The sequence below is a fragment of the Scyliorhinus canicula genome, chromosome 15 (genome assembly GCF_902713615.1).
Source record: "Scyliorhinus canicula chromosome 15, sScyCan1.1, whole genome shotgun sequence".
Classification (NCBI taxonomy): domain Eukaryota; kingdom Metazoa; phylum Chordata; class Chondrichthyes; order Carcharhiniformes; family Scyliorhinidae; genus Scyliorhinus; species Scyliorhinus canicula.
Window position 1 is genome coordinate 20899691 of NC_052160.1, and position 25414 is coordinate 20925104.

General features: G+C 47.8%; 1 protein-coding gene across 3 annotated transcripts in view; it reads left to right on the forward strand.

The window, feature by feature from the left end:
* LOC119978506 (arf-GAP with dual PH domain-containing protein 1) overlaps positions 1 to 25414 on the forward strand; it is a 147262-nt gene that overhangs the window by 11105 nt on the left and 110743 nt on the right. The window contains exon 2 of one of the 3 annotated variants that reach the window (XM_038820185.1): positions 10529 to 10584. The exons of the other annotated variants lie outside the window; for them this stretch is intronic. Coding sequence (XP_038676113.1) covers positions 10530 to 10584 — 55 coding nt within the window. The 5' untranslated portion in view covers position 10529. The remainder of the gene's footprint in view (positions 1 to 10528; positions 10585 to 25414) is intronic. 3 annotated transcript variants of the gene reach the window in all.

The following is a 25414-nucleotide window of genomic DNA, read 5'->3' on the forward strand; positions in this document are numbered from 1 at the left end:
CGACTCTTGCTGGGGTAAGGTCCCAAAGGCATTGGCCGCATTCTGGAGCCCTTGTGTAGCTGTTCTTCATGTATAATTATGTCCAGTGAGTGTTGGGAGCTAATGCCTCACTCTGGGCACCAGGTCGAACTCTCTCTGAACTCGACCAACACATATGTGCATTTTCAACAGGGCATAAGTCAGGAATGGAAACTCTGGCAGATTTTCCCCTCCTAGTTCAGAATCACTGAACTTTTATATACTCACCTCAGCTGTGATCAGGTTAATTGTCAATACATGTAACTGCACATCAACAATAACTCGCAGTTAAGTAGAACCTAATGAAACGTCCCGACGTGCCTCACAGAAGCTTTACAAAACAAAGTATGACCCAGAGAAATGTCAAGTGACCGAAACTTCGATCAGAGATGTAGATTTTGGGAAAAGTCTCTTAATGGAGGCAAGCAAGGTGGAGTGTGTATTCTAGAGTAATAAAAGCAAAACATTGGATGCTGGAAATCTGAAATAAAAACAGAAAATGCTGGATAAACTCAGCAATTTTTGGCAGCATCTGTGGAGAGAGAAAGGGTTTTTATCCTTCTACAGAAGTGTGTTGCAAAGCTCGGGGCTGAGGCAGCTGGAGGCATGGCGACCAATGCTGGAGCAATTGAAAATGGGATTCACGAGAGGCCAGAATGAGAGGATCTGTGGTACCTCCGAGGATTGTAGTGTTGGAGGAGATTACAGAGCCAAAATCAAGACTTTGGCTGACTGGGAGCCAATTATATGGAGCACAGGTATGATAGGGGAACGTCAGCGAGCATGGGGACGATATGGGAATGGGAGTGCAAGTTAAGACACAGGCAGCAGAGTTTTAGATGACAAGGTGTACAAAGAGTGTGGGAGACCAGCCAGGAGTGTGCTGAAATAGCCATGCCTAGGGATCACAAAGGCATAAATATGCATTGAAGCATCATGTGAGCGGAGACCAGGGCAATTTGTTAAAATCATTCAAGGCGTGTTGATTTTATTAGCAAGGCCAGCATTTTATTGTCCACCCCTCATTGCCTTTGAGAAGGTTGAGCAGTGTTACAGAAGTGGAAATAGATGGTCTCAGTGATGGTATGAATGAGATTGGAAGTTAATCTCGTGGATCAAATGTGACACCAAAGTTGTGAACAGACTGGCTTAAACTCCGACTGTTTCTGGGGGATGGATGGAGTCAGTAGCCATGGAACATAACTTACAATGAAGAGTGAAAACAATGGCTTCAGCCATGCAATATATGACTGGGGGAAATTTCTCATGGTGTAAAACTGGATGTGTCACCCCCAGGTCAGTGAATAGCACACTCTCCTCTTGAGTCAGGAAGTTGTGGGTTCAAGTCTCATTCCGGAGACTTTGAGCACGCAATCTAAGATGGCATTCCCAAAGCAGTACTGAGGGAGCACTGCACTGTCGGAGGTGCAGGTTTTTGGGATGAGAAACTGAACTGATAGCCCACGTGCTCCGGGGCATACTCCCACGTGTCTTAGAACCAATATTCACCCCCCCCCCTCCCCCCAGCAAGGTCACAAAAGCAGATTGTCTGGTTACTGTCATTTTTCTATTTGTGGGATCTTCCTGTGCACAAAAAGGCTGCTGTTTATCTGCCATTACAGCAGTGACTACACTTCATGGCATTCGTAATCAAAATGTGTTGCTGTGTCATTTTAAAAATCTAAATGTTGTCAATTTTCATTGAACTGAATCTTTACACGCAGAAGGAGGCCATTTGTTCCATCGAGTCTACACTGGCTCTCTGAAAGAACATTCCAATTACACCCACTGCCCTGCCTTTTCCCCGTAACTGTGGTACATTTTTTTCTTTACAGATAGAAATCCTTTTGAATGCCTCGATCGAACCTGCCTCACCATCCTCAGGAAGTTCATTCCAAACTCCAACCACCCTCTGGGTTGAGGGGGAGGGGAATGATTCCTCACATTACTTTTACTCCTCTTGCTAATTATTTTGGATCTGTGCTCGCTAGTTCTCCATAGCCTCTTGAGCGGGAACAATTTCTCACTATTTACCCTGACCGTGCCCCTCAGGATCTTGAAACCCCCATAAAGTCCTCTCAGTCTTTTCTCTGAGGAAAGAGTCCTAACATCTCCAATTTATCCTCATAGCTACAGTTCTTTATTCCTGGAATCAGGAAAGATGCATTTTTGATTGCGGATCAAATGCTGGCTAGTCCCTTAACTTCTACTTTCTTACTGTTTAATCGTACTGTTTAAGGTTGAGGAAACTACCTCGTGAAGAAGCTGACAACCAGGCAATCATTACGCAGCGAGTCCCGATGGATTCACATGTGTTATGCCCACTTTCTTGTTTTGCTCAATTAAACTGCAATCAGTTTGCTGTCAAATGGAGCTGGCATAACGAGCAGGGAGTAAATTCAATTGATGATGGGTCAGCTCTCTTAATATGACGGCCCTTTCTGAAGCTCAAACAATATTTACACATGAATTAAGAGCAGCTTGCAGCACGAACTTTGACCTTTGTTGGGTCTATCCCACATCCCTCCCTCGCGCATATACGCTCATTTGTATTTTAATTTTTTTTTAAAAGAAGAGAGATAAAATCAGTCTGGTGCTTTCAAATTAAAAGTTTAATCAGCAATTGCTCCAAGATAAAGATCTGTACAAATGCTGTGTTAAGAAGTGATCTGGTAAGCAGGAAAGTTCTGCTGAGTCAGATTTGCTTCACTGAAAATCACCGGGTGGTTTTGATGCTGATGGTGCGTTTAACCAAAGTCAGAACTTCCTTGGAATTAAATCATCTGTTGGACCTCACCCAGGAGAGCTAGTCTAGTGGGCCGAGCCAGTGTTTTCCCACTTTTTCACCTGTCCGTTAAATCGGGATTGTTCTCCTTGAGAGAACCAAGAAGGTTATGGGGAGGTTTAATAGTGGTGTTCAAAATGATGAGAAGTTTTGGTGTGTTTGAGGGTGAAACTGGTTCCACTGGGGACAACAACCAGTTAACAACCAGAGGGAGGGATGTGAGATAGACCCAACAAAGGTCAAAGTTCGTGCTGCAAGCTGCTCTTAATTCACGTGTAAATATTGTTTGAGCTTCAGAAAGGGCCATCATATTAAGAGAGCTGACCCATCATCAATTGAATTTACTCCCTGCTTGTTATGCCAGCTCCATTTGACAGCAAACTGATTGCAGTTTAATTGAGGATCGGATTTAATGATTTAAAAAAACAGAGGTGGGAAATGAGCAGTTTCTTTTTACACACTAGATTACATGACCTGGAATGCACTTCTTAAAGGGTGGTGGGGGCAAATTCAATAATGACTTTCAAAAGGCATTTGGATGTGATGAGACCATCAATTCACGCGACACGTGGTTAGAAGTGAACAGTGGTTTTAATCGTCTTCCACCAGAGCCTGCCTGTGACGAGATGAACTCTAGATGAACTGGCAGGCAGGCTCCGACTGCCAAGCTTTATACAACCAGTGGGGGGGAGGAGTCATGGGCGGAGCCAAGGGTGGAGCCCAGTACAAACTTCCATACATTCCCAGTACACCTCCCCCTAGGGGCAGAGCCGCGCAACTGCTCGTGTGCCGAGCTTACAGAGGCATGGTACAACATGTGTGATAACAGTGTGAATTATGCTATTATGATTCACCACATTCACCCTCTGTAAAAAAAATCAAGTCCGGCGGGGGTGATGGTTTACAGATTGAGCCTGTCTGGTGGTCGTGTTGTCCGTTGTGATTGGCGGAGCACCGGGGTTGCAGTCTCTTCTGGTGGCTGGATGATCACGGTCGGTTGGGGTACGATGGCGGACTCCGGGGGTGATTCTGTCCGAGCTTCGTACCTGTCTGGTTCGACTGGGGAGTGGGGGCGCTGGGAGCTTGCGGGTGCGGGCGCGCGGAACATGTGTAGAGAACTGGTAGGCGCAGGGGCGTGGGGCGCTGCGAGCTGGGTGGGATGTAGTGTGAGGGGTCGGCGGTTGTAGTGGTGGGGTTTGATCCTGCAGGCGCTAGGTCCCGGAGGGATACGGTGTCCTGACGGCCGTCGGGGAACTCTATGAAGGCGTATTGGGGGTTCGAGTGTAGTAGGAGCACTTTTTCCACAAGCGGGTCAGTTTTGTGTGCCCTGACATGCTTCCTGGGGAGCACTGGGCCCGGTGTCTTCAACCATGCCGGGAGCGAAACCCCCGTGGTAGTACCCCTGGAAAAGATAAAGAGCCGTTTGTGCGGGGTCTGATTGGTGGCGGTACACAAGAGGGACCTAATAGCGTGGAGCGCGTCTGGGAGGACTTCTTGCCAATGGGAGATCGGGAGATTCCTGGACCGGAGGGTTAGTAGGACGGTCTTCCAGACCGTCGCATTCTCCCTCTCCACCTGCCCGCTCCCCCTGGGGTTATAGCTGGTAGTCCTGCTCGAGGCGATGCCCTTGTCGAGCAGGTACTGACGCAGCTCGTCGCTCATGAAGGACGAAACCCCGGCCAGGGTGAAGATACTATGCAGGGCCCTGATCACTGTGTGGGAGGTCATGTCGGGGCATGGGATAGCAAAAGGGAATCGGGAGGACTCGTCGATGACATTTAGGAAGTACACATTCCGGTTAGTCGAGGGGAGTGGCCCTTTGAAATCGATAGTGAGGTGTTCAAAGGGCCTAGAAGCCTTGATCAAGTGGGCCCTGTCTGGTCTATAGAAGTGCGGTTTGCACTATGCGCAGATGGGGCAATCCCTGGTGACGGCTTTTACCTCCTCGGTGGAGAAAGGCAGATTTCGGGCTTTAATGTAGTGGGCAAGCCGGGTGACCCCCGGGTGGCAGAGGTCATTGTGGATGGCTTTTAAGCGGTCGCTCTGCGTGCTGGCGCACGTGCCGCGGGACAGGGCATCTGGGGGCTCGTTGAGCTTACCCGGTCGATACATAATATGGTATTTGTAGGTAGAGAGCTCGATCCTCCACCTCAGAATTTTATCATTTTTAATTTTGCCCCTTTGCGAGTTGTCAAACATGAAGGCAACCGATCTTTGGTCGGTGATGAGGGTGAACCTTCTACCTGCGAGGTTGTGCCTCCAGTGACGAATAGCCTCCACAATGGCTTGTGCTTCCTTTTCGACCGAAGAGTGTCGAAGTTCCGAAGCGGAGAGGGTTCGGGAGAAAAATGCGACTGGTCTCCCTGCCTGATTTAATGTGACTGCAAGAGCTACCTCTGAGGCATCTCTCTCAACCTGGAAGGGGACGGATTCATCCACCGCCCGCATGGCAGCCTTGGCGATGTCCTCCTTGATGCAGTTGAAGGCCTGATGGGCCTCAGCTGACAGGAGAAAAAGTGTGGCCTTAAAGAGTGGGCGGGCTTTGTACGCATATTGAGGGAGCCACTGGGCATAATAAGAAAAGAACCCCAGGCACCGTTTGAGGGCCCTGGGACAATGAGGGAGAGGGAGTTCTAAGAGGGGAAGCATACGGTCCGGGTCGGGAGCCCAGGACTCCGTTTTCCACGACATAGCCGAGGATGGCTAGCCTGGTCGTGCGGAAAACGCATTTCTCCATGTTGTAAGTGAGGTTGAGTTTCTGGGCCGTCTGGAGAAATCGATTGAGGTTGGCATCGTGGTCCTGCTGGTCATAGCCGTAGATGGTGACGTTATCCAAGTACGGAAACATGGCCCGCAGCCCGTAATGGTCCACCATTCGGTCCATTGCTCATTGGAACACCGAGACCCCATTTGTGACGCCAAAGGGAACCTGGAGGAAGTGGAAGAGGTGGCCATCGGCCTCGAATGCCGTGTAGTGGCGGTCCTCCGGGCGGATTGGGAGCTGGTGATATGCAGACTTCAGATCCACCGTGGAGAAAATACGATACTGGGCGATCTGATTCACCATGTCTGCAATCCTGGGGAGGGAGTACGCATCGAGGAGCGTAAACCGATCAATAGTCTGACTATAGTCAACGACCATGCGGAAATTTTCCCCGGTCTTGACGACCACCACCTGAGCTCTCCAGGGACTGTTACTGGCCTCTATGATCCCCTCACGTAGGAGCCTCCGGACCTCGGTTCGAATGAACACCCTGTCCTGTAGGCTGTACCGCCTGCTGCGAGTGGCTATGGGTTTACAGTCCGGAGTGCGGTTGGCAAAGAAAGGAGGGGGGGAGATTCGCAGCATGGCTCGGCTGCAGATAGTGAGTGGGGGTAGAGGTCCGCCGGAGCTGAGGGTGAGACTCTTGAGATTGCACTGAAAATCGAGTCTCAGTAAGAGTGGGGTGCAGAGTTCGGGCAGGACGTATAGTTGAAAATTAGAGTAACTAGCGCCTTGGATCGTTAGGGTCGCGACGGTGCATCCTTGGATGTGGACAGAGTGGGAACCCGAAGCGAGGGAGATAGTTTGCCGTGCAGGAAAAACAGGGATCGACAGCATCTTACCAGATCTGGGTGTACGAAGCTCTCGGTGCACCCGGAGTCAAAAGGCACGGTGTACTGTACCCGTTGATTTGGACCGTCGTCATAGAGTTGGGGAGATGTTTTGGGCGCGATTGGTCCAGTGTGACTGCGTTGAGTTGCGGTTAGTCGGCAGCTCGGTCGGCTGTGCTGGGGTGGCCCCGCAATGAGTGCCCGCTGAGGTCGCAGTCTTCAATCAAATTTTCTGAGTTTGGAGAGGATGGAGCCCAAGATGGCCGCCTCCATGGATCGCACGTGGCGGGTGGCGAGGAAGATGGAGTCCAAGATGGCGGCCCCCATGAGTCGCACGTGTTCGGCCGCGTGGTGGGGGTCTGCCAAGATGGCGGCCCCCATGGATCCCACGTGGCTGGCGGGGGCGGAGTTGGGCTATAGGCCGCAGCGTTCCGGGGCCTGCGGGCCTGTGAGTGCGGAGAGCGGTTGCTTTGTGCCACGTGAGGGTTAGGGGCTGGGGCCTTCCTTGCCAGACATACTCTGGCGTAGTGACCTTTTCGCCCGCAGCTGCTGAAGGTCGCGTTGCGGGCCGGGCAGTGCTGCTGCGGGTGCTGGGACTGGCCACAAAAGTGGCAGGCTGGGGCAGCATGGTGGCTGGGCGGCCGCGCGGCGCAGGCCTGGGGCAGTCGCTGGTCAGGGGGCCCATGACGGGGTCGCGCAGTCCGCAGGAAACTAGGTGAAGCTACGAAACAAGACCTCCATAGTTGTAGCGAGTTCAACAGTATCTTCTAAATTTTGAGCCGCTGGCGCACGTAATTCGATCTAAGGCCTGCAACAAAGACATCGCGGACAGCAAGTTCTCTATGTTCAGCAGCATTTACTGCCTGGTAATTACAGTCCCGGGATAAGGCTTTTAAGTCTCTTAGAAATTCTTCTAGCGATTCTGTGGGGCACTGGTGGCGAGTAGTAAAAACGTGGCGCGCGTAGACCTCATTGACGGGCCTCACGTACATTTTATCGAGTAGGGCCAGGGCCTCTGTATATGAGCCGGTACAGTTTAGCTGAGTAGATATACAATGGCTCACCCTTGCGTGCAGTAGGCTGAGTTTCTGCTCCTCCGTCGTTTCATTGGTGCTTGCTTCAGCCAGGTAGGCCTTAAAACATCGGAGCCAACGTGAAAAGATTTATTTCGCCTCTGCATCCTGTGGGTCGAGTTCCAGTCGATCAGGATTTGAGGGCTGATTCCATAGTCGTTCCTTACTGTTTCTTAAGACAATTAAATTGATGAGACCATCAATTCACACGACCCGTGGTTAGAAGTGAACAGTGGTTTTAATCGTCTTACAACAGAGCCTGCCTGTGACGAGATAAACTCTAGATGAACTGGCAGGCAGGCTCCGACTGCCAAGCTTTATACAACCAGTGGGGGGGGAGGAGTCATGGGCGGAGCCAAGGGTGGAGCCCAGTACAAACTTCCATACATTCCCAGTACACCTCCCCCTAGGGGCAGAGCCGCGCAACTGCTCGTGTGCCGAGCTTACAAAGGCATGGTACAACATGTGTGACAACAGTGTGAATTATGCTATTATGATTCACCACAGGATGTATAGTTGAAAAAAATTGCATGGTTATGGGGAACATGAAGGATGAATTGGACATCCCTTCGAGCCAGAACAGGCGTGAGGGAATGAATGGTCTCCTTCTGGGCCGGGTAGTTCTATTTTCTATGAGGGCAGCGCACTAAAATTTGTTAGCTGCTCCCCTCCAATAACAAACTGGATTTTGAATATTTTAGTAGCATGTAAGTGCATGTATTTTATGTTTCTTGGACCATTTTGATTAGTTCTGAATGTCTTTAGCATATTTCTTTATCGTGTTGAAGTGGTGTCCATCGAACTAAGTATCCACGGTCTGTTGTTGAACTGACTCACAAGTGGCAGCAAGGCCCCAGTTTTAATCTGATTGGCTGTAGCAGCAATAGAATGGGTCCTAGCCCTTGGGCGTGGGAGGTGGGAGTGGTAGCCAAGGGTGAAATCAGACATATGGGTTCCTATTCCTGATTGCTATCTGATGTATGGATCTGGACTTGGGGATTTGTGGTGCCTTCCATATTGGGAACAACCTGCCAGTATTTACTGGGCATGAAGAATATCCATTGTGGCTAAGGTGCTGAAGATATGCTGCTGTTCATGGAAAACACAAATCTTTTTCCTGGACTCATCTCTAGACTTGAGGTTCAGCAGAACTATGTTTACAGAAACCCTGATCTCAGGTAGGGTTGTCAACCCTCCAGGATTACCCTGAAGTCTTCAGAAATGGCTGACGCAGACATAATACAATGAAGGGCTTCTTTTTGTGTTATAAAACTCTGACTGTATGACTCTGAGATTACTGCAGTGGGAAAATCCCAGAGGAAAACCATCAGCGAATTTAATTTGCTTTGAACAGTTTTGTTTTGGTTAGTTAAACAGTGGAGTGAGGGGAAATAAATGCCCTTTGCCACAGAAGGCTGTGGAGGCCAAATCATTGAGTGTCTTCAAGACAGAGATAGATAGGTTCCTGATTAATAAGGGGATCAGCGGTTATGAGGAGAAGGCAGGAGAATGGGGATGAGAAAGTATCAGCCATGATTGAATGGCGGAGCAGACTCGATGGGCCGAGTGGCCTAATTCTGCTCCTATGTCTTATGGTCTTCTGGTCTTTGCCTGACGATCAAGCCTTTCCCCACCAGGTAAGGGACGTCGATTCACTTTCCAATTGGCCAAGGGAAGATGGGACCCGGTGAGGATGGACTAGTGGAGGGAGGATGGGATGGGATTGTTGGAGGGAGTGGGTCATGTAATAAATCCTCTTGAAGCACGTTCACCAAGGGTGGGGGCAGCCCTATCAGTTCCTGATGCAAGTCCCAAGATCCTGGTTCTTCCGAGCATCCAAAACTGAAGAAATTGAGGTGGAAGACCTGGAATGATTGCTTTCAATTCACTTGAGTGATTACACTGGATTTGGTCTACACCAAGTGCTATCCCAATACCATCCATTTGGGAAATAGCGTGAGGAAGCTCAGCTGATGTTAAATGCTAGAGTATTCCAAAACCCCAAAAAGGAACTTTGGAACTCCTGCTCTCAACTGTAATTTAGCAATTTGGTATAATGTGAGGTAAGATGTAAAGACCAGTGAAGGATATCCCAAACTCTTGTGTTCATTTTAAACAAAATAAATATTTATTAAACAGTAAGACACAAGTCAACTAACAAATACACTTAGCTAGTTTAATGGTAGTCCACAATACCTTTTAGATTTATCCATGTCCAAATCTCTATTTTCCTAACCTCAGATCTAAACCTCCCCAAGCAAAATCACATAGGTTTGAAAACTATACACAAAATCCAACAATAGCTACCACACCAGGCACCTATATTGTTTGGACTTGCTTCTGATTTAGAAGAGAGACAACTGGCTTCTTAAAAAAAAGGCTTTCTCCAGGCACAGCTTATTGGGAATTGACACAGCTTCCTGCAGTGCGGACTACAATCTCAAACAGTTCCCTTGCATTGGGTGAAATTACCTCTAATATTTATTTCCTTTTGATCTCTACCTATCTGAACTAACCTTCTCAGAACTTACTCTTAGTTACCTTTATTCCATGAGCTCACCTTTTAGAATGTAACTGAAATGCACCCCCCATCTTCGCTATTGAACTTTTACCATCCCTACTTTAACCTTTGGCACCCCATCTCCTGTTGTTCCAAAATTGCCTTGGGTAAACATTTGCTCACTGTTGCTAGGCTAATCAGCATCTCAAAGCCCTCGTTCCATCACACCAGCCAATCTGTCTTTTTTCCAATTTCCATTTTTAAAATAGCTTGTGTTTCCTTTAAACATACAACTACCAGAACATATTCCCAATTATTGGATTTTATTGTTTTCCCATTTTATCATGATGTCTCAACACTTGACATAATTGATCTCCGTCTCTATTTCCACCTCCCCGGTTGAGGGAAATCAATGTACATTTGTGGGCGTGTTACCAGTGTTTTTAGGATCAAACTCCATGTTGTGCCTATCAGCATACAAATTGTAAATCAGTGACCTTGATTTGATTGCATATGCATGTTTACCCATGTACTCAACTTTATCTCCATTCCTTTTAGAATGTACAGGGCGAAAGTAGGAAAGGTGTTCCAGGTTGTAGCTGAGTATAAGGCAGGTAAGAGCAGTGAGGGTGAGTATAGGGGTTCTTGGGTGTCATGGGCTTAGCTGGTGCAGGGGTAGACGTTTAATAGAATGCGTGATTGTATGAATGTGTGATTGTGGGGGTGGGTGCGATCTCCCTGGGGTATCAGGGTACCAGCCAATATCAGTAAGGGGTAAAGGTGGCATTGGGCGGGAGCTGGAGGTTTACGAGTTTTGAAGGAAGAGGCTGATGTGTGGTATTCCACAAGAAAATTCTGGAATGTGTGAGCATTTGAGTGGGTGAGATAGAGCCCAGGACAAAAGTATTTTTCAGCAAATCATGGCATCTGCAGGAAACTGGACCTATTCTCAAGATGGGACTAAGACTCGAGCACTGGGGCCTTGAGGAGAGAGAGTCGGGAGGGAGACCCTGAGGCATCTAATGCTAGGGGAAACTGCCACAGTGGTGCCCACGTAGGATGGATAAAAGGGGGAATGAAGGAAGGTGCAGCAAATGGATAACATTAAGACGTGATGCATTAAAGGTTTGACAGGTAAATGGTACTGGAAGAACTTTACTGTTCCAACAGGCAATATGCGTTATAAACAGGACTATACATGTGGGAGTGTGGGATGTTTTACTATCATGTTCCTCTGTTTTTATGATGTGGCATGTGCACCAGCATAGTCCAGATCATTTCGGAGCAGAAGGCAAAATCAATCGTGGCCATATCTTATTTTCATTGGACTCGAGTGAGTTTTCCCCAAAGTGGACTGGAAAAATAAATCGCCGTTGGAAATATATTTGAAATTATTTCAATCTTTATGTCATAAAATTCAAGATTGAAGATTATCTCTTTGACAGCCCAGAGCCCATCAGTCTGGTGAGGTGCCACCTTTTATACACATAGGTAGTGGAAAGTCTACAACTTGCTCACCAAAAGGTGCTGGAGGTTGAGAAATGTATCTATCAAGGGACATGAAGCAAAGGTGGGTAAATGAGTTAAATTACAGATGGAATGATGGGTTATGTTTATGGGGTTGAATGGACCTCTGTACTTCAATCTTCCAGCTATATTTTTACTTCAATACCCAGCTTTCAAATTATTCCAAACTTTTTCCATCAATTGGCAAGTTAGGGGGAGGGATGTATGCGGCAAGAGTGGTCCACAGCTTCCTTGTAGGTACCAGAGTTAAAATTACAAACAGTTATCTGCTGGTATTCGTGGAGTGTACACCCCTCTCGCCCGCTCAATAAAGAGGGTTAAAATCACAGCCCTCAGGATGTGGTGGGATTGGAGAGGTCGTATTTTACCTGTTTTCTGGCCTGGTTTCTCCAGGAAAATATGGAGATAAAATCAGCTCTACTTGCCATGATAGCATCTGACTTAGACAAAACTAGACTGTTGGCGAATTTGGTGTCATGTTTCACTGCCAAGAGGAATTTCCTCCCACACATCTGCAGCATCACTAAGATTGCCTCTTTCTATCTCCTTAACTCATCTGCTGCTGCAACTCTCATTCCACTCCTTTATTATCCCTTCTGCCTTGGGGCAGAGAACCGAAGAAGGTCTGATCCACCGCACCACGATCTCCACCAAGGCGGTAGGTACAGAATCCACCCAACCGGAGTGGGGATTGAACCCTGTCTGTTACTACCAATCTGACCCACACCAACTGTCCAGCCAACTGAGCCAACAGGAGTCAAACTTTCTGTGGCAACATGCACGTTGTGCCTGGAACTCTGGATAACGATATCATCGACATTGGTACCACCATTACACGTGAGAACACCACCCACCAGGTACACAGTACATACTTAAGTGACTCGGCCAACGTTATCTACCTGATAGGCTGCAGGAAAGGATGTCCCGAGGTGTGGTACATTGGCGAGACCATGCAGATGCTGCAGTAATGGATGAACGGATATCATGCGACAATCGCCAGACAGGAATGTTCCCTTCCAGTTGGGGAACACTCCAATAGTCAAGGGCATTCAGCCTCTGATCTTAGGGTAAGTGTTCTCCAAGGAAGCCTTCAGGATGCGTGCGAACGCAGAATTGCCGAGCAGAAATTGATAGCCAAGTTTTGCACGCATGAGTACAGCCTCAACTGGAATCTTGGATTCATGTCTCATTACATTTAACCCCACACCATCTGGCCTGGGCTTGCAAAATGCTACTAACTGTCCTGGCTTGATACAATTCACACCTCTTTAACGTGTGATTATCCCGCTCTCCAGTCACACCATCTCGACCTGTAAAGACTTAATTACCTGCAAAGACTTGCATTCAAAGTATTATCTTGCATCATTGGCTTTGTCTATATGTGTTTGTGTAACCTAGCTCTTCACTCACCTGATGAAGGAACTACACTCTGAAAGCTAGTGATTCCAAGTAAACCTGTTGGACTTTAACCGAGTGTTGTAAAACTTCTTACTGTGCCCACCCCAGTCCAATGTCGGCATCTCCACATCATGGATAGTGATGGTAGAGACTTTTATTTCTTCCCATTCTCTGGGTGACCAGGAATCTCCCCCTCTTACTGCCTGTCACTGGTGTGAGTTGGAAGGATTAACAAGTTGATATCTGATTGGTTGTGTTACAAACATACTTTCCATGGTTATTGAACCCTGGGGTGAATTACAAGCAGCTCGCGTGGACGCCCCGATCTGGAAGTGCATGAAATCACGCGAGAAGACGTCAGGCGTGCATCCCGATGTCATCGCGCACTTGCTCAATATTTCAACCGGCAGGCGTGAGCGCAAATTGGATGGCCGCCTTCCGATAATTACGAAGTTCATTGAGAGGATTCAAACTCCAACTGACCTGAATTTTATGTTGCCCGTGCATTGTTTAGGTCGGCACATGATCAACATGGGGGGACAAACTGTCGTTACCGTTTTGTCATCCCATGGGCAGGATATGGCAAAGGCGGCTGAGTTGGCCGGAGTTGGTGAGGCCTTTGGCCAATGTTGCATCACTGGCTCAGTAATAATGTTAGCTGCTCCAAACATTTTCAGCAGGCACGAATGAGGCCAAAATCCAACAAGTACACAGGACCCTCTGCATTTGTGAGCAAAGGAGTCATTTTTCTTGATGACATTTAGTGATACAAATGAAAAACATCCAATCTGAACTGATTGGTATCTGAGATTTACAAATAAAAAAGCCGCCTGTACAAATCCATTGCAGAGCTCACGGTGCTTTAAGATTACATTTGTGGGTGTCAACGTCTAGGTGTTTCCTCCTCACTGGTAGCGGCATTGGAGGCAGATTGCGGACTGTGCTGTCTTGTTGGCCCAGATGATTCTGGTGATGGTCTCTGACCAGCAGGGCCTGAGTAAGTTCTGCCTGAGAGGGTGCGCTCTCGTGGCCGGGTATTCCTCAGTCGTCACAGACTCTTAAGGATGCTGCCCTTAGCCGGGTCAGCGACGACAGTCAGCTCTTCCACCATCATGAGGTGTGTCTGAACCTCCCTGCTCACCATTCTTTGCCCACTGACGTGCCCCACCTGCCATTGGCGTCCACTCTGGGGTCAATGGAGAGTCATTGACTTCCTCCCTCAGATGAACCAGCCAGGAAGCTAGTCAGCAATATTAGTCATATCATAGAATCAGTGTCCAGGATATGCCGCCTAGTTCAAGTGATATCAGTGACATCACTGTGACCACGTGATTGGTGCATCACTGGACGCTTTCTCAGAGATCCTTGCAAGGCATGAGAGTGCTCTACATTCTTTTCTCTCTTTGCTTTTTCCCACCAGACTCTTAACCTCTTCAGAAGCCAGCATCTCCACGACCGAAGGGCCTTTCTCCTCACTCGCTCTCGAGCTGCAGGGCTCACAGCTCATGGCTGGTGAGGATTGCCAGGTTAGCCAACCCACCAACAGTGGCAGATCTCTTAGCATTGTTATGGCTACGTTTCTGCTGTAAATAAGTGCAGAGCTCCATTCACTGCCCCACCCTCCACCTCCAGCACCATACCATGCTGTTGCTCACCCCCTTTCATCCTGCGAGATACGAGACATTCCCAATCCATTAGCACACCTAACCCTTTGGTCCTAAGCTTCAGATCTTCTCTCCAGCCTTGACACACATAGGCAGACATGTGTTCTGAGACTCTTTGATTCCTACACCTATGAATGCAACTAGGGATGGGCACTCTTCCTCAATTCTCCACACTGTACAACGCCAATTCAGAACTCGCCCTTGCTGAGTGCAGAAGATCATTGAACCCTTTCTGGTATTGTATCCGCCTGCGCCGGACCAGGACATGCCCGCTGATCTCAGCTGCCACCTTCTTGGTTAGGTGGGATGGTCTTCTCCTTTGATGAGGATGTCCAATCTGGCTGTCACCACCTCCACAAGGGCACGCAGACACTCATGAGAAAATCAGGGGTTTGTTGCTCCCGCCTGCAGTGTCTCCTGTGTCTCCTGTGTCTCCTGTGCGCTGCTGCTATGATGTAGACCTCCTTCTGCCTCCTCTGTTGTCTTCAGCGGCCTCTGGCAGCTGCCTTTAAACTTCACACGAGGGTGCTATTGGGCCTGGCACCCGCCATGCTCCCAGCCCCGCTGGCCCATCCGGACAGGCTTCACATCGACCGACACAAGTGGCCAGCCAGCATAATATAATGTCCGCTGATAGATCACCTGGAAAGGTGGCTGTTTGGGTTCTGCTGGCTGTTGGGCATAACATTCTAACTCTGGAGTGGGACTTGAATCTGGAGCTACTGGCTCAAGAGGCTGGGCCACCACCCACTGTGCCACAAGAGTTAGTTTATTATCTCCAGACTTTACTATTTCCATATAGTTCTGCCTGGCCTCCCATCCCGATTTTCAAACCCCATCATGTCCTTGCCCCCTCTTTATCATTCTGAGCCCCCCACAAGCACCCGCACCCTTCTCCCCGCCCAGATCTGTGTGCTGCAAATTCTGGCCTATTGGGCATTCCCAATTTAAACCATTCCACAGTTGGTGCCTGCTTCCTGCTGTCTAATCCTATGGTCTGGAATTCCCTCTCTATATCTCTCCATTTCTCTGACTCACTTTCTCATTTTTAAGGCACTTCTTAAATCCTGGCTTAATATCTCTATATGTGGCCCGGCGACACATTTTGTTCCATGGTGCTGTTGTAAAGTTGCCTTGGGAGGTTTTATTACATTAAAGCCGGTATATAAATGCAAATGAATGTAGCTGGCCTAGTGCGATTTGGACTTTGGTCCAGTAACATGAATACGACATCACCGTATTCATCGTGTAACTGGAACTCAGTTAAAGGAACAAAGATCCATGTGAAGATCTTGTGGGGTTTGGTGGGTGTTGCGGGGTGGATCGGAATTGGGGGGTTGTAGTGGGAGAGGTGGTGGTCGGGATGAGAATGCCAGGTGAAGAGAGTACAAAGCTGAATGTCCAGGTTTAGACTGATTTACTGACTAGGATAGCATCACATTGTTATACAACAGTTGAAAGTCTGTTCTATATCTTATCACTACAGCTTTTCAACTCTTCAATCTGTGCTACAATTGCAGCCTTACTATTGATGCTATCTAATGGAAATGTCAGCGGGGCTAAATAAGAGTGAGTTTATTGCTCTCATGTCAGAGCTGGCTCCAGACAACCTATTAATGTACTAACCCCTCTTAAAATAGTGGTGTCTGTATCACATCACAGCATTGCAAAGTTAGCAATCCGGCTATTTAAGACTGCAACTTATGCCCCAAAACATGCTTTAAATAGCCCAGCAATGGAACAGGCACAAATGAACTTCAGTTCAGGAAGGTAGCTCACCACTGCCTTCTCGAGGGCAATTCGGGATGGGCAGTAAATGCTAGCCTAGCCCGTGATGCTCACATACCGCAAATACATTTTTAAAAGTTAAATAGGGATTCCGTATGTGATCAACCCAACTCAAGTTTTCCACCCAGCACAGGACAATAAGTACAATTGAGGGCCTGAAAGCTTTAGCTGAGGTCAGTTCTGAAATGCATGCCTACTTCTTTTCCCAAATGACCCTCTGTTCTATTCCAGAAAGCCAGCAGGTGAAGAATGGAACTGGAGCCAAGCTTTTCACCCTTTTGTAGGTCAGAAATTATATACTTTATTTTTGGCAAGCACCTTGATCATGCACCTTGATCATGCACAACATAAAATTATAAGAAAGCAAACCATGATTTAAGAAAAACAATAAAGGTCAGGATTAAGATCATCAGATATTACAGCCCAAAAGAAACATGACTGAAGTAGATTTGTTGCCGACATGCAGCGAGGGGTAGTTGGAGAAGGTAAATGTAGTGTGAATATATTACAAGCATACAGCTCCTAATCCAAGAAACGCACTTTCAGTCTTGTGTCTATTTATAGGGGCTCAAATACTTGCCAGCCACCTGCATAGAATTGGACAAAATTGATGTACAATTGACACTCTTAAAAGGCAGTAGTTCGCACCGGCTTGTGGATCTTGCCATCTCTCGTGTCAAGTGGGCCTTCTTAGCATCAAGAATCGGATATGGATGAGGTGTTTGTGGGAAATCTGCTTCTTGGTTTTTGTTCCTTCTTCTTCCACCTTCCTAAAAGCGAGCACCAAGGTCAATGCTTGTACCACCACCCCCTTTAGCGTTGGTAGTTCAGACCAATTAACTTGGCACACACCAGGGTTTGACCCTCGCTGTATCCAAACCCAGTGTGGTAACCCTGTGCCTGAATGAGCTTGGCTGGTGTTTTCCTTCACAGAGAGAGGGGAGAGAGGTGAGGAAACATCTTGAGGTGTTGCAGTAGTCAAATGTGTGGGCAGTAGCCCACAATTTCCTGTCAACTGGCTTGTTGTAATTGACTCCTATGTCTAAGTGGGAGGGCCCTGCGATGGGCAGTAATTTTCTATAGGGCAGAACGGAAAGTTGGAGAGGTGTAGAGCAACCATATTGGGCTATTCAGCTTACATTACCAAGCTCCAAAATAGTAATCAGAAGGTCATCTGATTATTGTGGTAACTGTCACCCTGACATAGGAAAGAACTCGGCATGTCAGGTGATGTAATTAAAAATAAAATGCGCAAGAGAACAAAACTACTGTGGTTTGACAATTTGTCCTATTTTGATGTGTGTTAGCCTTGGCTTACTGTGTAATGCCCTCTTCTGAGATGGAAGGTTCTGGATTCAAACCTCAGTCCAGAGAATTGAGCGCACAATCAAGGCTACCGCTCCCAGCGCCAGTATTTGGGGAGTGCTGCTCTGTTGGACATATCGTTTTTCAGTAGAGATGTCAACCAATGCCCTGGCTGTTCTCTTCAGGTGGATATAAAAGATCCCCTGACACAATATGAAGAGGAGCAGGGGAGTTCTTCCTGGTGTTTTGGCCATGACTAACGTTCAACTACCGTCCCTATGTGGTCATCTGTTTTGCTGCTCTTTATGGGGCCTTGCTGTGCAACAAATTAGCTACCTTGGCTCTTGCATTGCAACAATAATTTTGCTTAACAGAAAAAAAGCTTAATTGACTGTAGAGCACTTTGGGACTTACTGAATGTGACCACGTTTATTGATCTTTTTTTTAAATTCAAGGATATGAATGTAGTTGTGTTTGCTAATGTTTAAACTTGAATAGTGAATGAGGAAGACACTTAATTTATTCTTCCAGAATGATTGTAAAGTACCCCCCCCCCCCCCCCCCCACCTGTAGAATCTAGTTGTTTTGAAAATGTTGCAAGATTTGGTTTCCACTCCCTATCATAATACCACATTGTGGAAAGAATCTGTGGGCAGAATTTTCTGATATCAGCCCCGAATTTAGAGTTAACTTGTTTGAACCTTTGACCTACTGCCACAATTTCTTTTTTATTTATTTATTTTTTAAATAGAAATTTTGAGGACTCAATTTTGTTTTCCAATTTAAAAAAAAAATCAATTTAGAATACCCAATTCATTTTTTCCAATTAAGGGGCAATTTAGCGTGGCCAATCCACCTAACCTGCACATCTTTGGGTTGTGGGGGCGAAACCCACGCAAACGCGGGGAGAGTGTGCAAACTCCACACGGGCAGTGACCCAGAGCCGGGATTGAACCTGGGACCTCGGCGCCGTGAGGCAACAGGGCTAACCCACAGCACCACCGTGCTGCTTTTTTTTCCCAATTTAGAGTCCCAATCCACCTACCCTGCGCGTCATTTTGGGTTGTGGGGGAGAATACGCAAACTCTACACGGACAGTGACCCGGCTCCGGGATCAAACCCAAGTCCTCAAGGTCGTGAGGCAGCAGTGCTAACCACCTGACAATTTATTTTTTGAAGTGATTTTTCACATTTTGTAACGCCTTATGTACCTCAAAAAATGCAAGCTGCAGCAACTGATAAATCCCCTACCTGTAGCCTTTTGGGAGGGCTGAAATTACATTCACGTGATTCAGAGGTTAGACTTTCTGCAAAGTTCTCCCAATTTCTTACTACAACCAGTGGTCAACCAAACCCCCGAGACAAAGAGCAGCAGCTCCCAACGAAACTGGCAGTGTAAGCTCGGGGGAATGCAACCTCCTCTTTATATTAGCCACTTTACAGTCTTCTGGACTCGATGTTCAGTTCAACAATTTTAAATTGGAATCTCTGCCCCATTTTGTTTTTGAGTGTGGTCCCCCCCCCCCCCCCCCACTTCGCTCATTTCCATTTCTCATTTCCGCCGCCAGATATTTGGGTTCTTGTCATTTTTCCCACGTCCTCCAGTCACATCTTTTGTTTCTATACTCGTCCAATTATCAAGGCCTTGTACCGCAAAACTTCTCTCTTCTGCCTCCTCCACCCTATCGCAGGTCTTCCATTTTGCTCTTTTCCTCCCCACCTTTTCACTTGCTCAAAACCATTGTAACTTTTCCCAGTGCCGATGAAGGGCCAGTGACCTGAAAAGTTGACTGTTTTTCTCTCTCCACAGTCGCTGCCTGACGGGCTGAGTATTTCCACCATCTTCTGATTTTATTACAAGCAGCAGCCTGTGCTGTTGGTCCTCCTTTTCACCATATCTAGAGCCGGACTTATGCAGGAGTTGTACCCTGTGGCTTTTATCTGCATTGCCTCCAACAACAATGGCTTGATAGTGCCCTTAATGTAGTAATAGGTGCTGAGGCACCGCCGACCAGGAGAGGCTGGAATAGTCAAGTGTTGAGGTACCAAAGGGGTAGATGGGGGTTTCGGCAGCAGGAGAGCTAAAGCAGACTTGAATGTCTGGCCACAATGTTCAAGATCCAATCCAATCAAACCCTTATGTAGTTTGAGCCCGACTTCCTCTTTTTTTCTTGTTTCTTGGTCTGGTTGTTTTGACTGAATTGGCGTTGCGTTGATCCTGCTGAATGTGGACTGTAGACTCCAACGTCTCAGGTTTTAGCATTTGCTAATTCAGTACACTCATGGAGTATGCGAGTCGGCCATCTTTTCTTCACTACCATGCACTTTTCTGCACTAGATCTGATCTGCTTTTCTTGTTCACTTTCCATATCTTGCTCATCACTCGTATTGTAACCTCTGAGCTGCTGCTTTTTGGTTTCACTGCCCTGGGGCGGGATTCTCCGACCCCCCACCGGGTCGGAGAATCGCCGGGGGCCGGCGTGAATCCTGCCCCCGCCGTCTCCCGAAGTCTCCGGCACCAGAGATTCGGCGGGGGCGGGAATCGCGCCGTGCCTATCGGCGGGCCCCCCGTGGCGATTCCCCAGCCCGCGATGGGCCGGAATCCCGCCGCTGTCATGCCTCTCCCGCCGGTGTGGATCAAACCACCTACCTTACCGGCGGGACCAGGCGGCGCGGGCGGGCTCCGGGGTCCTGGGGGGACGCAGGGCGATCTGGCCCCTGGGGGTGCTCCCATGGTGGCCTGACCCACGATCGGGCCCACCAATCGGCGGGCGGGCCTGTGCCGTGGGGGCACTCTTTTCCTTCCGCCTTCGCCATAGTCTTCACGATGGCGGAGTCGGAAGTGACCCCCTCCCCTGCGCATGTGCGGGGATGACGTCAGAAGCCGCTGACGCTCCGGCGCATGCGCGGACTTCGGCAGGCCGGCGAAGTATCTTCGGCCCCAGCTGGCGTGGCGCCAAAGGCCGTTCCCGCCGGCCGACGGGCGCCAACCACTCCAGCGCGGGCCTAGCCCTTCAATATTAGGGCTCGGCCCCTAAAGGTGTGGAGACCTCCGCACCTTTGGGGCGGCCCGATGCTGGAGTGGTTCACGACACTCCATCCCGCTGGGACACCCCGCCTCCCGGGTAGGGGAGAATCCCGCCCCTGATTTAGTTTTGCTACCATCTGAAAATTTGGCCACCTTGCTGACTTTCTGGAGAAGATTCATTATGGCAAGCTGGAAAAAAATTTTAAGAAACACTTATGCGTTAGGGGTGACAATTTCAAGGTGAGAGGGGGAAAGTTTAAGGGAGATGTGCGCGGAAAGGTTTTTACGCAGAGCGTGGTGGGTGCCTGGAACGCTTTGCCAGCGGAGGTGGTAGAGGCGGGCACGATAGCATAATTTAAGATGCATCTAGACAGATATATGAACGGGCGGGGAACAGAGGGAAGTAGATCCTTGGAAAATAGGCGACAGGTTGAGATAAAGGATATGGATCGGCGCAGGCTGGGAGGGCCGAAGGGCCTGTTCCTGTGCTGTAATTTTCTTTGTTTGTTAATGCTGGAAATTTGGGGAAATACACAACAGGCCTGGTGGCACCTTGGAAAATGTTTTGTGTGTAGATCCTGTGAACCAGGGTGAGTTAAGCAAATCTTTTGATAGTCCTATAAAGGGACTTCCTTATTTTAGAATCCACAATATTTGCATGTCGCATGGCAGTTGCCAAATGTTTAACAGGAGATAATAAATTCCTACCAGAATACCAATCTAATTGAAGAACCTTTTCATCTCGCTGGACGAGGCTAGAATGTGTAAGCAGAGTTGGCTCTATGGTTAAGCTGTGAAGTAAATTGATTCTTTGGGACGACATTTTAAGAAAAAAAAACGTTTTGATTGTTGCACATTTAAAAAAATATATAGAAACTTTGGGCACAGACAGCTCTCAGAGACAGCCAAGAGATCATTGACCATTAATTTGCCCTGGGTCTTAGTTGAGGGATAAATATTGGGTCGAGATCCTCCAACAGCATTTTCCTGATCAAGTTTGGACTTTTTAATTGTCTCCATTTTGCATGAAATTTTCCGCTCCAGATTTGGAACCAAGCTTCTTGATTTTTAGAAAGACACTTGCAAAGTAATTCCGAGGTTGAAGTTAGATTGAAGAATACTTGAGTGAACATCAGGTGGGTTGCACCCAAATGCTTTTTTGCAACTGTTAAAATGTTGATATTGAAGAATATTCCCAAGATGCTCAGGTTTGTTATACTTCGAACTGGCTGGATAGATTTTAGTGGAGAACCTATGATATGGATTGATGCCTGGATTCTTGGTCAATATTTACTGGCATCTTTAGCGTTAGTTTTCAGCTTTGTTGGGTAATGCCTTTGGTTCAGAAGGTCATGTGGGTTAAGGCCCATTCCAAAGACTTGAGCATAAAACCTAGGTTGACACTCTTGGTGCTGCACTGTCAGAGGTATGATCTTTCAGACATATCATTAAGCTGTGGCCTTCTTTGTGCTCTCACGTGGACATAAACGATCGCATGGTTCTATTTCGAAGAAAGGCTGGGGAGTCACTCCCGATGTCCTGCCAAATATTTATCCTTCAACCAGCATTTGAGCTGAAGAGTATAGATGCATTCAAGGGTGAAATAAATAAGCTGGGGCGATGAGGGGGGTTGCGGGGGGAGGAGGGGGTGCGTGGGAAGAGTAGGACAGGAGCAAACTTCAATGAAGGATAAATAAACACTGATGTAGATCTGTTGGATCAAATGGCCTGTTTCTCTGTTATACTTTCTATGTAATTTTAAATATTCTTATAAGTGGGATGCAAGACTTTAAATATTTCGTATAGATACTAGGGAATATCTTGAGCCAGTGCTGTTAGTGAAGTGTTTTTTCATTAAGGACTCAACATCATACCATGTTAAATAGAATGTAGCTGTATTCCTTTTTAAGGCAAGTAGGTGCAACTGCCCTGCGTTCTAGAGTGTCAGCTGTGTCTCAGTTGGTGGCACTCGCACCTTAGTCATAACAATCTGAGGGCTGATTAGCATTGTTGAGGTGCCGTCTTTCCAAACAGACGAAATAGGGGCAGGAATAGGCATTTTGGCCCCTCAAGCCTGCTCCGCCATTCAATAAGATCATGGCTGATCTGTTTGCGTTGAGTCCCACGTTCCCATCTACCCTCTTAGACTAGGGCCTCTCGTTCTAGAATGCCCCACAAGAGGAAGCATCTGTTCCACATCTACCTCATACCTTTCATCAATTTGTATACTTCAATTTGATCTCCCCTCATTCTTCTAAACTCTAGAGAGTATAGGCCTAAACTGTTCAATCTCTCTTCATACGACAAATCTCTAATCTCTGGAATCAATCGAGTGAACCTTCTCTGAACTGCCTCCAATGCCACTACATCTTTCCTCAAATAAGTGGACCAAACCTGTGCGCAATACTCTAGGTGCGGTCTCACCAATGCCTGGTATAGTTGCAACAACACTTCCTTCCCTTTATACTCTATTCCTTTAGTTATAAATGCCAAAATTCCATTCGCTTTCTTTACTGTCTGCTGTACCTGCATGCTGGTTTTCTGTGACTCATGAACAAGGACACCCAGATCCCTCTGCAACGGACCACCCCGAAGTCTCTCCCCCTGTAGATCAGAAATTGCCTTCCCATTTCTCCGACCAAAGTGCATGATTCACACTTATCCACGTTAAACTCCATCTGCCAAATTTTAGCCCACTCTCCTAAGCTATCTATATCCATTGCTATCCTGCAGAATGTTTGAGGTGAGGGACGCCGTCAGTGTCCCTGCTGATTTCATCTGTGGGAAGTGCACCCAACTCCAGCTCCTCAAAAACCGTGTTAGGGACCTGGAGCTTGAGCTGGATGAACTTCGGATCATTCGGGAGGCAGAGGGGGTCATAGATAGGAGCTTCAGGGAAATAGTTACACCAAAGACTGGAGATAGATGGGTAACTGTAAGAGGGACTGGGAAGAAGCAGTCAGTGCAGGGACCCCCTGCGGTCGTTCCCCTGAGTAACAAGTATACCGTTTTGGATACTTGTGGGGGGGACGACTTACCAGGGGTAAGCCATGGGGTACAGGCCTCTGGCACGGAGTCTGTCCCTGTTGCTCAGAAGGGAAGGGGGGAAAGGAGTAGAACATTAGTAATTGGGGACTCAATAGTCAGGGGCACAGATAGGAGATTTTGTGGGAGCGAGAGAGACTCACGTTTGGTATGTTGCCTCCCAGGTGCAAGGGTACGTGATGTCTCGGATCGTGTTTTCCGGGTCCTTAAGGGGGAGGGGGAGCAGCCCCAAGTCGTAGTCCACATTGGCACTAACGACATAGGTAGGAAAGGGGACAAGGATGTCAGGCAGGCCTTTAGGGAGCTAGGATGGAAGCTCAGAGCGAGAACAAACAGAGTTGTTATCTCTGGGTTGTTGCCCGTGCCACGTGATAGTGAGATGAGGAATAGGGAGAGAGAGCAATTAAACACGTGGCTACAGGGATGGTGCAGGCGGGAGGGATTCAGATTTCTGGATAACTGGGGCTCTTTCTGGGGAAGGTGGGACCTCTATAGACAGGATGGTCTACATCTGAACCTGAGGGGCACCAATATCCTGGGGGGGAGATTTGTTAGTGCTCTTTGGGGGGGTTTAAACTAATTCAGCAGGGGCATGGGAACCTGGATTGTAGTTTTAGGGTACGGGAGATTGAGAGTATAGAGGTCAGGAGCACAGATTTGACTTCGCAGGAGGGTGCCAGTGTTCAGGTAGGTGGTTTGAAGTGTGTCTACTTCAATGCCAGGAGTATACGAAATAAGGTAGGGGAACTGGCAGCATGGGTTGGTACCTGGGACTTCGATGTTGTGGCCATTTCAGAGACATGGATAGAGCAGGGACAGGAATGGTTGTTGCAGGTTCCGGGGTTTAGGTGTTTTAGTAAGTTCAGAGAAGAGGGCAAAAGAGGGGGAGGTGTGGCGCTGCTAGTCAAGGACAGTATTACGGTGGCGGAAAGGATGCTAGATGGGGACTCTTCTTCTGAGGTAGTATGGGCTGAGGTTAGAAACAGGAAAGGAGAGGTCACCCTGTTGGGAGTTTTCTATAGGCCACCTAATAGTTCTAGGGATGTGGAGGAAAGGATGGCGAAGATGATTCTGGAAAAGAGCGAAAGTAACAGGGTAGTTGTTATGGGAGACTTTAACTTTCCAAATATTGACTGGAAAAGATATAGTTCGAGTACATTAGATGGGTCATTCTTTGTACAATGTGTGCAGGAGGGTTTCCTGACACAATATGTTGACAGGCCAACAAGAGGCGAGGCCACATTGGATTTGGTTTTGGGTAATGAACCAGGCCAGGTGTTAGATCTGGAGGTAGGTGAGCACTTTGGAAACAGTGACCACAATTCGGTGACCTTTACGTTAGTGATGGAAAGGGATAAGTATGCCCCGCAGGGCAAGAGTTATAGCTGGGGGAAGGGCAATTATGATGCCATTAGACATGACTTAGGATGTGTTGGTTGGAGAAGTAGGCTGCAAGGGTTGGGCACACTGGATATGTGGAGCTTGTTCAAGGAACAGCTATTGCATGTTCTTGATAAGTACGTACCAGTCAGGCAGGGAGGAAGGGGTCGAGCGAGGGAACCGTGGTTTACCAAAGAAGTGGAATCTCTTGTTAAGAGGAAGAAGGAGGCCTATGTGAAGATGAGGCGTGAAGTTTCAGTTGGGGCGCTTGATATTTACAAGGAAGCGAGGAAGGATCTAAAGAGAGAG